The sequence below is a fragment of the Salvelinus alpinus genome, chromosome 12 (genome assembly GCF_045679555.1).
Source record: "Salvelinus alpinus chromosome 12, SLU_Salpinus.1, whole genome shotgun sequence".
Classification (NCBI taxonomy): domain Eukaryota; kingdom Metazoa; phylum Chordata; class Actinopteri; order Salmoniformes; family Salmonidae; genus Salvelinus; species Salvelinus alpinus.
The window spans coordinates 29,796,285-29,810,878 of NC_092097.1; the positions used below are offsets into that span (position 1 = coordinate 29,796,285).

General features: G+C 45.3%; 1 protein-coding gene across 1 annotated transcript in view; it reads left to right on the plus strand.

Annotated features, from left to right (window-relative positions):
- LOC139535848 (testis-expressed protein 264-like) overlaps positions 1 to 14,594 on the plus strand; it is a 147,763-nt gene that overhangs the window by 30,315 nt on the left and 102,854 nt on the right. The window contains exon 2 of the mRNA XM_071335688.1: positions 516 to 737. Within this exon, the coding sequence (XP_071191789.1) occupies positions 516 to 737 (222 nt within the window). The remainder of the gene's footprint in view (positions 1 to 515; positions 738 to 14,594) is intronic.

The following is a 14,594-nucleotide window of genomic DNA, read 5'->3' on the forward strand; positions in this document are numbered from 1 at the left end:
GGAAATGTGAATTATTATGTTGATTATAATTAATGGACATTTATGTAGGGGTTGATACATTTTTCGTTAGGGCAAATCATGTTTGACATTTCAAGTGGAAATTACAACCTTTTAAAACCTAAAATACACAAGTTTTCATTGTAGGAAAATATTAACCAATAAAAAAGTGATTCAGTTAAGATCTTACATCTGTAGTAGGTGCCAGGTGCACCAGTTTGAGTGTGTCAAGAACTGCAACACTGCTGGGTTTTTCAGGCTCAACAGTTTCCTGTGTGCATCAATAATGGTCCACCAACCAAAGGACATCCAGCCAACTCGACACAACTGTGGGAAGCATTTGAGTCAACATAGGCCAGCAAAATGTTTTGTTCACACAGTGTATATGTACTGAACTTAATATTTGACATGTGTTTTGGTCTCATTTTGGTATCCGTCTGTGCCCCCCCCCCCCCCTGTTCATCTCAATGTCTCACACACACACACACACACACACACACACACACACACACACACAGGTGCCCGATGACCAGTGTCGCTACATCATTGGCAGTATCCTGAGCGAGGGAGATGAGAAGCCTGACGAAGAGCTCCAGAAGCTGTATGAGAAGTTTGGCTTCAATGTGCTGTCCTTCCCCGAGGTGTCCCTGGCTGTGACCACCACCTTCCCCTCCACCACCCCCCTGTCCCACTGGCTGGCACCCTACAGAGTCTACCCCGAACTCCGCAACTACATCATGGTATGTACCATACATCATTGGAGGTTACCTAGTCCTCTATTCCTATGTGGTACCAGAGAGGATGAGGTGAAGCGAGAGGGGAAACTGGGCCCAAAATTTGTTTTCTCCAGCAGGTGATGTTTTTGTTGTAGTTGTTTGCTCACCAAAAGAGGTGTTTTTGTACAGAGGTCAATGAGAGCTTGTCGAATGTGTTTATTTGCTACATGTGGCTTATTTGATCGGTTAGAAGTTTCGTAATGCTTAGGTTGTTACGAGTATACTAATATTTAAAAGTAGGACACGTGAGATCCCGGCAATCTAACAGTTGTGCCTGTTATCACAGTCGTATATGCCCTCTCAAGGGTGCCACCTGATCTTGCCACCTCATGACTGCTTTCCATTTTTGAAGACATTTATTTTCATTGTTTGAGCGGGTGGTGGAGTATCTGGTCAATATAATGCATAATCTGTGGTGGTACATAAGGCTTACATCCGATTAGGCTGTTGTCACAAACTGTCGTCCTCTATTCTGTGTTTGTCAAAAGTCCTCCATGTTTGTGCTGTATATGTTCAAAATCAAATTTTATTGGTCACATACACATGGTTAGCAGATGTTAATGCGAGTGTAGCGAAATGCTTGTTCTTTTAGTTCCGACCATGTAGTAATATCTAACAAGTGATCTAACAATTTCACAACAACTACCTTATACACACAAGTGTAAAGGAATGAATAAGAATATGTACATATAAATATATGGATGAGCGATGGCCGAACGGCATAGGCAAGATGCAGTAGATGGTATAGAGTACAGTATATACATATGAGATGAGTAATGTAGGGTATATAAACGTGATATAAAGTGGCATTGTTTAAAGTGATTAGTGAAACATTTATTACATCCAATTTTTTATTATTAAAGTGGCTAGAGATTTGAGTCAGTATGTTGGCAGCAGCCACTCAATGTTAGTGATGGCTGTTTAACAGTCTGATGGCCTTGAGATAGAAGCTGTTTTTCAGTCTCTCGGTCCCAGCTTTGATGCACCTGTACTGACCTTGCCTTTTGGATGATAGCGGGGTGAACAGGCAGTGGCTCGGGTGGATATTGTCCTTGATGATCTTTTTTTAGCCTTCCTTCTTTTTAGCCTTCCTGTGACATCGGGTGGTGTAGGTGTCCTTGAGGGCAGGTAGTTTGCCTCCGGTGATGCCTAGTGCAGACTTCACTACCCTCTGGAGAGCCTTACGGTTGTGGGCAGAGCAGTTCCCGTACCAGGCGGTGATGCAGCCCGACAGGATGCTCTCAATTGTGCATCTGTAAAAGTGTGTTTTTGGTGACAAGCCAAATTTCTTCAGCCTCCTGAGGTTGAAGAGGCGCTGTTGCGCCTTCTTCACCACGCTGTCTGTGTGGGTGGACCATTTCAGTTTGTCCGTGATGTGTACTCCGAGGAACTTAAAACTTTCCACCTTCTCCACTACTGTCCCGTCGATGTGGAAAGGGGGCTGCTCCCTCTGCTGTTTCCTGAAGTCCACGATCATCTCCTTTGTTTTGTTAACATTGAGTGTGAGGTTATTTTCCTGACACCACACTCCGAGGGCCCTCACCACCTCCCTGTAGGTCGTCTCGTCGTTGTTGGTAATCAAGCCTACCACTGTAGTGTTGTCTGCAAACTTGATGATTGAGTTGGAGGCGTGCATGGCCACGCAGTCATGAGTGAACAGGGAGTACAGGAGAGGGCTGAGAACGCACCCTTGTGGGGCCCCAGTGTTGAGGATCAGCAGGGTGGAGATGTTGTTTCCTATCCTCACCACCTGGGGGTGGCCCGTCAGTAAGTCCAGGACCCAGTTGCACAGGGCGGGGTCGAGAACCAGGGTCTCGAGCTTAATGACGAGTTTGGAGGGTATTATGGTGTTAAATGCTGAACTGTAGTCTATGAACAGCATTCTTACATAGGTGTTCCTTTTGTCCAGTTGGGTTAGGGCAGTGTGCAGTGTGATTGCGATTGAGTCGTCTGTGGACCTATTGGGGCGGTAAGCAAATTGGAGTGGGTCTTGGGTGTCAGGTAGGGTGGAGGTGATATGATCCTTGACTAGTCTCTCAAAGCACTTCATGATGACGGAAGTGAGTGCTATGGGGCGATAGTCGTTTAGCTCAGTTACCTTAGCTTTCTTGGGAACATGAACAATGGTGGCCCTCTTGAAGCATGTGGGAACAGCAGACTGAGATAAGGATTGATTGAATATGTCCGTAAACACACCAGCCAGCTGGTCTGCGCATGCTCTGAGGACGCGGCTGGGGATGCCTTCTGGGCCTGCAGCCTTGCGAGGGTTAACACGTTTAAATGTTTTACTCACGTCGGCTGCAGTGAAGGAGAGTCCGCAGGTTTTGGTAGCGGGCCGTGTCAGTGGCACTGTATTGTCCTTAATGCAAGCAAAGAAGTTGTTTAGTTTGTCTGGGAGCAAAACATCAGGGTCCGTGACGGGGCTGGTTTTATTTTTGTAGTCCGTAATTGACTGTAGACCCTGCCACATACCTCTCATGTCTGAGCCGTTGAATTGCGACTCTACTTTGTCTCTATACTGAAGCTTAGCTAGTTTGATTGCCTTGCGGAGGGAATAACTACACTGTTTGTATTCGGTCATGTTTACGGTCGCCTTGCCCTGATTAAAAGCAGTGGATCGCGCTTTCAGTTTTGCGCGAATGCTGTCATCAATCCACGGTTTCTGGTTGGGAAAGGTTTTAATTGTTGCCGTGGGTACAACATCACCGATGCACTTGCTAATTAGCTCACCGAATCAGCGTATACATCAATGTTGTTGTTCGACTCTATCCGGAACAGATCCCAGTCCACGTGATCAAAGCAATCTTGAAGTGTGGAATCAGATTGGTCGGACCAGCGTTGAACAGACCTGAGCACAGGCGTTTCCTGTTTTAGTTTCTGTCTATAGACTGGGAGCAACAAATGGAGTTGTGGTCAGATTTGCCGCAAGGAGGGCGAGGGAAGGCTTTGTATGCATCGCGGAAGTTAGAGTAACAATGTTCCAGAATTTTTCCATCCCGGGTCGCACATTCGATATGCTGATAAAAGGGAGCCTTGTTTTCAGATTAGCCTTGTTAAAATATGTGGTTTCCAGTTTACATAGAGTCCAATGAAGTTCTTTCAGGGGGGGGGGATTACACGACTATGATTATAATCGAAGGGAATTCTCTTGGTAGATAATGCGGTCGGCATTTGATTGTAAGGAATTCTAGGTCAGGTGAACAAAAGGACTTGAGTTCCTGTATGTTGTTATGATCACACCACGACTCATTAATCATAAGGCATACACCCCCGCCCTTCTTCTTACCAGAGAGATGTTTGTTGCGTGAAGAAACCGACTCTGATAACGTATCCCGATTGAGCCATGTTTCTGTGAAACAGAGAATGTTAGTCTCTGATGTCTCTCTGGAAGGCAACCCTTGCTCGGATTTCGTCTACCTTGTTGTCACGAGACTGGACATTGGCTAGTAGTATACTCGGGAGCAGTGGGCGATGTGCCCGTCTACGGAGCCTGACCAGAAGACCCCTCCTTCTGCCCCTTCTGCGGCGCCGTTGTTTTGGGTCGCCTGCTGGGATCCAATCCATTGTCCTGGGTGGTGGACCAAACAGAGGATCCGCTTCTGGAAAGTTTTCCTGGTCGTAATGTTGGTAAGTTGACGTTGCTCTTATGTCCAATAGTACCTTCCGACTGTATGTAATAAGACTTAAGATTTCCTGGGGTAACAGTGTAAGAAATGATACATAAAAAAATAAAATACTGCATAGTTTCCTAAGAACGCGAAGCGAGGCGACCATCTCTGTCGGCGCTGGATGTTATGTTGTTTAATTCATCACGCTAAACAGAGGAGCACTTTATAGTTGATTAAGAATGTATTTAAGGTAGGGGTGGGTCCCTGGGCCCATATGCTGAGCCTCCATGTCCTCAGGCCTGGCTCCAGAAAAGCTATTGACATTTACTGATGACATTTACACACATGGATTCATTCAGGGGCATCCCCCTGCATGCATAATGCCCTGGATGTGATATGATTGGAGTCTGTCTGTCCTGTCTGTCCTGTCTGTCTGTCTGTCTTACTTGATAAAGGGATCTATAGGGTCAAATATGTAAAAAAAAAAATAATGAATTGCAGGGTCTTTTGATTTAGGATTATATGAAGGTAGAGTGGCCCACCGGCACCATCTGTATGTGTGTCACCGGCGCCTTGCTCTCCTACAAGCTAAACACCTTCACCCACTTCAAGGAAACTATAGTGCCGCCATCACTGGCCACCTCCGCAAACGAGGACTGTGACCTCTCGTTCTCAGTGGGCGACGTGAGTAAGACATTTAAGTGTGTTAACCCTCGCAAGGCTGCCGGCCCAGACGGCATCCCAAGCCGCGTCCTCAGAGTATGTGCAGACCAGCTGGCTGGAGTGTTTACGGACAAATGTAATCTCTCCCTATCACAGTCTGTTATTCCCACTTGCTTCAAGATGTCCACCATTGTTCCTGTACCTAAGAAAGTGAAGGTAACTGAACTAAATGACTATCGCCCCGTATCACTCACTTCTGTCATCATGAAGTGCTTTGAGAGGCTAGTTAAGGATCATATTACCTGGACCTTACCTGACACTCTAGACACATTACAATTTGCATACAGTCCCAACAGATCCACGGATGATGCAATCGCCATCGCACTGCACACTGCCCTATCTCGTCTGGACAAGAGAAATACCTAATGTAAGAATGCTGTTCATTTACTACAGCTCAGCCTTCAACACCATAGTACCCTCCAAGTTCATTACTAAGCTCAGGGCCCTGGGTCTGAACCCCAACCTGTGCAACTTGGTCCTGGACTGCCTGACAGGGCAAATCCAAGTGGTGAAGTTAGGCAACAACACATCCGCTACGCTGATCCTCAACACAGAGGCTCCACAGGGGTGTGTGCTCAGCCCCCTCTTGTAGTCCCTGTTCAGTCATGAGTGGTAACGCACATCTCCAACGCAATCATCAAGTTTGCAAATGATACAACAGTGGTAGGCCTGATTACCAACAATGACGAGACAGCCTACAGGGAGGAGGTGAGGGCCCTGACAGAGTGGTGCCAAGAAAATAACCTGTTCCTCAACGTCAACCAAACGAAGGAGCTGATTGTGGACTTCAGGAGACAGCAGAGCGAGCATACCCCCATCCACATCGATGGGGCCGCAGTGGAGAGGGTGAAAATATTAATGTTTATCATCGTGCACATCACTGACAACCTGAAATGGTCAATCCACAACAGCGCCTCTTCAACCTCAGGAGGCTGAAGAAATTTGGCTTGTCTCCGAAGACCCTCACAGACTTCTACAGATGCACCGACGCTGTATCACCGCCTGGTACTGAAATTCCACCGTCCACAACCGCAAGGCTCTCCAGAGGGTCAGCCCAACCCTGCCTGCCCTCCCAGGACATCTAGAGCACCCGGTGTCACAGGAAGACCAAGAAGATCATCAAGGACCTCAGCCACCCGAGCCATGGCCTGTTTACCCCACTACGATCTAGAAGCCGGAGACAGTACAGGGACCGAGGGACTGAAAACAGCTTCTATCTCCATGCCATCAGATTGTTAAATAGTCACCACTAGCCAGCCTCTGCCCAGTACCCTGCCCTGAATTTTGTCACTGTTACTAGCTGGCTACAACCTGGTACTATTCCCTGCACCTTAGAGACTGCTGTCCTATGTACATAGTAATTGAACATTGGTCACTAATAATCTTTACAAACTTTTTTACCCACTTCATATGTACAGTGGGGAGAACAAGTATTTGATACACTGCCGATTTTGCAGGTTTTCCTACTTACAAAGCATGTAGAGGTCTGTAATTTTTATCATAGGTACACTTCAACTATGAGAGACGGAATCTAAAACAAAAATCCAGAAAATCACATTGTATGATTTTTAAGTAATTAATTTGCATTTTATTGCATGACATAAGTATTTGATACATCAGAAAAGCAGAACTTAATATTTGGTACAGAAACCTTTGTTTGCAATTACAGAGATCATACGTTTCCTGTAGTTCTTGACTAGGTTTGCACACACTGCAGCAGGGATTTTGGCCCACTCCTCCCTACAGATCTTCTCCAGATCCTTCAGGTTTCGGGGCTGTCGCTGGGCAATACGGACTTTCAGCTCCCTCCAAAGATTTTCTATTGGGTTCAGGTCTGGAGACTGGCTAGGCCACTCCAGGACCTTGAGATGCTTCTTACGGAGCCACTCCTTAGTTGCCATGGCTGTGTGCTTCGTGTCGTTGTCATGCTGGAAGACCCAGCCACGACCCATCTTCAATGCTCTTACTGAGGGAAGGAGGTTGTTGGCCAAGATCTCGCGATACATGGCCCCATCCATCCTCCCCTCAATACGGTGCAGTCGTCCTGTCCCCTTTGCAGAAAAGCATCCCCAAAGAATGACGTTTCCACCTCCATGCTTCACGGTTGGGATGGTGTTCTTGGGGTTGTACTCATACTTCTTCTTCCTCCAAACACGGCGAGTGGAGTTAGACCAAAAAGCTCTATTTTTGTCTCATCAGACCACATGACCTTCTCCCATTCCTCCTCTGGATCATCCAGATGGTCATTGGCAAACTTCAGACAGGCCTGGACATGCACTGGCTTAAGCAGGGGGACCTTGCGTGCGCTGCAGGATTTTAATCCATGACGGCGTAGTGTGTTACTAATGGTTTTCTTTGAGACTGTGGTCCCAGCTCTCTTCAGGTCATTGACCAGGTCCTGCCGTGTAGTTCTGGGCTGATCCCTCACCTTCCTCATGATCATTGATGCCCCACGAGGTGAAATCTTGCATGGAGCCCCAGACCGAGGGTGATTGACCGTCATCTTGAACTTCTTCCATTTTCTAATAATTGCGCCAACAGTTGTTTCCTTCTCACCAAGCTGCTTGCCTATTGTCCTGTAGCCCATCCCAGCCTTGTGCAGGTCTACAATTTTATCCCTGATGTCCTTACACAGCTCTCTGGTCTTGGCCATTGTGGAGAGGTTGGAATCTGTTTGATTGTGTGTGGACTGGTGTCTTTTATACAGGTAACGAGTTCAAACAGGTGCAGTTAATACAGGTAATGAGTGGAGAACAGGAGGGCTTCTTAAAGAAAAACTAACAGGTCTGTGAGAGCCGGAATTCTTACTAGTTGGTAGGTGATCAAATACTTATGTCATGCAATAAAATGCAAATTAATTATTTAAAAATCATACAATGTGATTTTCTGGATTTTTGTTTTAGATTCCGTCTCTCACAGTTGAAGTGTACCTATGATAAAAATTACAGACCTCTACATGCTTTGTAAGTAGGAAAACCTGCAAAATCGGCAGTGTATCAAATACTTGTTCTCCCCACTGTATATACTGTATTCTAGTCAAGACTAATCCTATATAACTACAGCTGTACACACCTTTTCTATTCACATACTGTCCATACTATGCACACCATTCTAGACATATATATTTATATTCCGCACTCTGACATTGTTCGTTCTGATATTTCTTAATTTCTTCTTATTTTTGGGATTTGTGTGTATTGTAATACAAATTATCATAAGCATTTTGCTGCACCTGTGGTAATATTTGCAAAATACTGTATGTGTATGCGACCAATAAACATTTTATTTGATGGAATCACGAATGCAAAAGTCAGAGAAGTTGGCTCAAGCACGTACAGATCTGGGACCAGGCTATACAATATACATCTGGTTGTGTGGATTTCTCTATAAACTGTTTAGTAGTTGAGAAGTATTTTTAGGCTGACGCTGACCATGTTTGTGCTGACAGTTGCTTAGGTACTGCCAACAGTGCCAGTGTGGCATGGGAGTGGCACTTTGGTCTGTTGAGCCCTCCATCTGTTGTAGAGGTGTGTTGGCGGGCACAGAGGAGGCGGCAAGAGAGCAGCACACAACTGAGTCTCTGCCCACTGCTCACTGCCCTGATACAGCCCTGTCAGCACATGCAGACAATTACTGAAAAGCTTGAGTGGGTTTGACTGTTGACATGGCATTATGGATTGCATTCAGCACCATGCAAGACCACAATAAAACCTTAACTCAGAATTACATTATGACGTCTGTTGAATGCTAACGGTAGCCTTTCGCCTTGGTGTTCCATGACTAAGGGACCTACTACATCAAGTGGAAGCAGATCAGCAAAAATGATCTAGCCATCAAACCAAGTAATAATCTCACACCACATTACGCCTGTCTTCTGTTACATAACCATGGGCAGGCTATGTGTCTGCTAGCCTGCCTATAGCTGATGTCAGGGCAGTGAAAACAGCATCATGTCCTACTCCGGGCAGAGAAAGGCCCATAATGTGTGTCCGAGTCCATCAGCTGACAATGACTTGACCTGGGTGCTGTGACAGATCATTAAACCCCCTGTTCCCATCTCTGTCTGTCCATGAACGCACTACTGTTAACATCCTTAGCCTGAGGAGTCAATGTGAGTGAGGTCTGGGCTGTGTGTTATTGGGGTTAGTGCAGTCAGTGGTATGCATGGGGGCCACAGCTAGGCTAATGAATAATGGAGGGTAATGTTGAGAGGGCTGGAGTTTAGATTAGGAGTAGGGCTGTGACTGGGCATATGAATAATTGAGCATGGTGGGGAGGAGAGAGGGGGGAGCCTCCAGTGACAGTTCTTACTATAGTACTACACTCTGTCCCACTCTGCTACAGTCTTTACTGCCAGGAGGCAGGCTGGTGGTGGGAGCCTAGCTTCTTTACGGCCCCGTCATATCTCTTAAAGGCAGGTGAAATCAGTGGAGTTTTAGCACAAGAGCCAGTGAGAGGCTTCCTGGCATTAGCAAGTCTGACAATGAAACAGAAGGGTTAAGTGGGTGGTCTGGCAAAGTGGGTTTCATGCATTCTGCCACACTCAAGTACATGTGTTTTGTCCCACTGGCCATATGCTCAGCCTGCCTGTCTCCTAGGGCCCTGGCCCCACTCTAGGCTCTATCGGCTCCAGGCTCCCAGAGACCAGGCTACAGGCTGTCAGAAAAGCCCGGTTAATTACAGAGCTGCGCCCATCTCTCCCTGGAGCTCTCCCACTCCACAGTCCAATAGCCCCCCTGTTCTCTAGTGTAGCCCTCCTAATCTCTGCCCCACCTACTCTGGCAGCAAGCAAGCTGCCTCACAGACACTCTGAAATACACAACAGCACGTCAGACAACACAGTCAAACTCCTTACATTTCACATTTTTGATTTATTCAATGATTTTACAAAGACAAATGGATTATTTACTGTGGGGGCATGTGTATGCGTTTCTGTCACTGTTTTGGTGTGTGTGCCTTTGCAGCATTCAATGTAAAAACAGCGGCAGTGTGCGTATGTGGGTGTGTATGTGGACTGTGTGAGCAGAGCTTGATGGTGAAAGGAAATACATTAGGGGAAAAAGCAAAAACAGGCATACTATATTAAGGGGATTGCAGTGGGCTCTGCCTGATCTTTGATCTCTGTTTTGCCTTGGCTTAGATGACATGACACATTTTGTCAATATGTGTTCTTATCTTGTGGATTCAAGTGGTTGCTATTGGCCTTGACCTTTTAAGGAAATGGATACACGTTTTGTAAGGTGTTACTGGAACTGCCAGAGCTGAGTAGAAACAACCGTGACATCAATCAAAGTGGTCTGCTGCTTTTACGGCTTTGTTTTACCTTCTACATGGAACTGTAGGATATTCATTGTATCACCTTGTTGTAGCAGGAAATTTCCTGCACAGCATGATATGCACACTTGTAGTATATTCACGGTTATAAAGGCTTCTAAAGTGTGTAATTTTCACTTTAAAATGTCAGACTTAATTTTCCCTAAAAGATGTAGTAACCCCTACAAAATGTCCCATGAATTATAATCAACACAATAATTCATATTTCCTGTTGTGAGAAACTGGTCAAATTTAAGATCATGCATCTCTACACTATATTAGTGGAGGAGCAACAGAATGGGAAACATGGGAAATTACAGCCAAGAATGTACGCAATATTGAAGCTCCAGCGTGTATGTGAATTTATGCAATACTTTCCTGGATGACAGACTGTTCCTGCGTCATTGGCTCGCCAAGACAGCAACAAGTTGGCACCCAGGCTAATTCACTATACGACTGTACCCCATGGCCATGATGTCGCAGTGTAGTTTAGTCAATAACATAGGTAGGGTCCAGAGTTTCTCCTGATCATGACACAACTCGTGGCCCTAGCGTTTAGTTTGGTGGATAGTTGCATTAATAGATGATATAGAGGTGACCCGTCTTCTCTGTTCTCTCCTGAATGGTGGCACCCTGAGAGCTCCAGTCCTGTCATGGTTTATTCACCTGCTGCTCTTCTTCATATTCTTTTGATGTTATTATTTGTTGAATTAAACATAGAAAATTGCTTCTGCTTGTCCACAGCATCCATATTTAATGTCCTGGCCTGATGAGTGTAGCAGGAGCTGGAACCGAGAGGATTTCAGGTGTATTCACCTAGAAAACCACAACAACCAAATCAGCCACCACTCACTGTGAAGTTCACTTCCAGCCAGCTATCCAGCGCTGTGAGGAAGCGTGTTTTGAACGTGTTCATGTGTGATACCTATCCTTTTACTGAAGTGAGGTTGTTCGCTGATGCCGTAATGATCAGCCAAATGGATTTCAAAGTATGTTTCGGCAAGTGTTTGTATTCCTCAGGGTGTTGAGACATCCCTCTGTAGTGATTGTCAGGAATGGGTGTGGGGTATGATATTGTCACAGTTGTTCTTACATTGCTACTGTATTCTCCTTCCTACTATTACATGTCTGTCTGTCTCACCACTGTGCCAGCTAAGAGCCTGTTTGGGGGGACTCTAGTGTTTTGCATTTACAGATACCCCTTTACCATCAAAGTTATTACATGCATGATAGGTTTAGAGCAAGGATAGCATCAGCAATGCTCTGCACCCGTCATATGTACCCACTAACACACATTCTCAAACTCTGACACACACACGCATGCACACGTGTCCACACTATATGAAATACTTACATAGAAAGCCATAGAACTTGCTCCAGTGAATGACATCTCCCAGTCCATATGCTCTTATAGATGAAGAGTTGCCTCTCTGTATCCTACTTTCTACTGATTTTCATGGATGACAACATGGGCCCTGAATACCTCACCTCATATTAGAAGAGTCATATTTGTTGATAACCAGACTGTTATTGACTGAGTAATAAGAATGATCTCTCAAAGACAGGGCTCCATTTGGAAAGACATAGGCCTACCTATTTATGTTTTAGTTGTCCTCCTCCCTTTGTTACAAAAAAAAACAGTAATTTCTGGGACCGTCTGTGGTCATACATATCTCCTGTAAGGCTCTCAGGATGTTTAGGCCCCAAAGGAGGGATGTACACTCAGTGTGCAACCGGCTGACCCATTGTACTCAATGACAATACGATAGGTAGTCTCTTGTGACAGCCCTAACATTAGTAGCTGTGTGTATATGTGTGTATGCATGTGTACATGTGTGTGCGCGAGTGTGTTGGCATGCAGTTTGGCCAGAACTACAGTTGAAGTCGGAAGTTTACATGCACTTCGGTTGGAGTGATTTAAAACTCGTTTTTCAACCACTCCACAAATTTCTTGTTTAACAAACTATAATTTTGGCAAGTCGGTTAGGACATCTACTTTGTGCATGACACAAGTCATTTTTCCAACAATTGTTTACAGACAGATTATTTCACTTATATTTCACTGTATCACAATTCCAGTGGGTCAGAAGTTTACATACACTAAGTTGACTGCGCCTTTAACTTCTTTGGGGGACCCCCCCTTCTTCTCAATTTCCGCCTAAAGACATACCCTAATCTAACTGCCTGTAGCTCAGGCACAGAAGCAAGGATATGCATATTCTTGGTATCATTTGAAAGGAAACACTCTGAATTTTGTGGAAATGTGAATTGGAATGTAGGAGAATATAACACAATAGATCTGGTAGAAGAAAATACAAGGAAATAAACATACGTTTTCTGTTTTTTATTGTTGCTGCATCATCTTTCAAATGACCAAGAACAGCCAAACATACAGATAGGATGCTGTGGATGATTTGAATGAAGAACATAAGATGGCACACAATAGCTGAGCAAAGTTTTAGACAGATAACTTCAAAAATGAGCGAGCTACATGACATTGAGCATGAAGTCACACAGGTGTCCCACACAAATGTACCCAAGTGGCCGAATTGGTACAGTGATACATTTTGAAGGAAAGAACTATATACAAAATACATAAATGCTATTCTAACACACCCCCCCAAAATAAATATATATATGAAAAAAAATATTTAAAAAATAAATAATAATAAACAAATAACAAGGGTAACTATTTACACATTTTTTATTTACAATATTGTGAAGACCCTCAGTCCTCTACACAATATTGTGCTGCTGGTGCCATGGCCCATAGCAGTCTCTTTCTGCTGTAAAGCAGAGGCTTACTGAACAGGTGGTGCAGGTGATGGGGCATTTCCTGTGACAAAGGGCACAACGACGTCTCCCTACTGTGCTCTTTTTGCCCTGAGGCACATTCATGCCTGCAGAGATGAATCTGGGCAGGTGAACACCACTGGTTGGAGCAGAAGGTGCTGCAGTGGACTTGCTGTAGCTAGCAAGCTCCTGGATGAAGGCTAGCTGTGAGATGGGGGGGCTGTCCACAGCTCTTGGCCATTTCCTTCTGGAGGATGAAGGAATTCACCACAGCAATGTCAATGAAATGATAGAAAAATGTTTTGTACCATTTCATGGTCTTGTGGAGAACATTGTAGTATCCTATCAGCGCATCTGACAGGTCCACACCTCCCATGCTCTTGTTGTAGTCCTTCACAGCAGCTGGAATGGGGACCTTTTTTTGTGGTCCATGCACCGGCACCGTCCTTTACACGCCTGACGATGTGATCTACACTGAAGGACTTGTGGATACTGGAGCACATGACCACCTCTCTGGTATCCATCCACTTCACAAACAGCAGGCCATCTTCACGGATCCATCGCATGGTACCCCGCTCAGCCCGCTTAGGCATGTCGTTCACCTTGGTCTTTGGAAATCCCACCCTGTTGGTACAAACGGTGCCACAAGCCCACACCTCCCGCTTCCTCAGCTCTGTAAACAGGGTAGGGCTTGTGTAGAAGTTGTCCACAAACAGTTTGTAGCCCTTCCCCAGCAGTTGACAATCCAATAACTCCATAACGGAATCATAACTCAGTCCATTACCGGTAGCAAAACTGTTTTTCCCCTCATAAACAAAAAAATTGCAAGTGTAGGCACACACAGAATCAGCCAAAACAAACAGTTTGTAACCCCATTTGGTTGGTTTGTTACGCATGTATTGTTTGAGGCTGATTCTGGCCTTTGAGGCTACCATCCTCTCATCGATGGACAGGTTCTGGGCGGGCTGAAAATAAGTATCTTGCAGGCATCAACGATGCTGGGGTAGAGAGGTTTTATTTTACAGAGCTTATCAAACCTTGGTGTGCCTCTCTTCTTGTCATTCTCCCCATCAACTTCTGGGTCACTGATGTGAAGCGCCCGTGAGATAGTCAGAAACCTTTTAGAAGACATGACAGTCATGGGGAAAGGCAGTTGATAGAGAGCTGACGTTTTCCAGTAGTCCCTTAGAGTTTCCAACTTCACCAGCCCCATGTAAATGACCATTGAAAAGTAGCAGAAAAGGTCTGACATGGAAATGGTCTTCCATGCCTCTTTCTTACCTGCCTGCTTCTTAGCCCCGTACTTATTGGTGTTCGCCACCAGGGAATCAACAACTGACGAGGTGAAAAACAGTTGAGAAAGTTGAAGGGGGATGTACTTTGC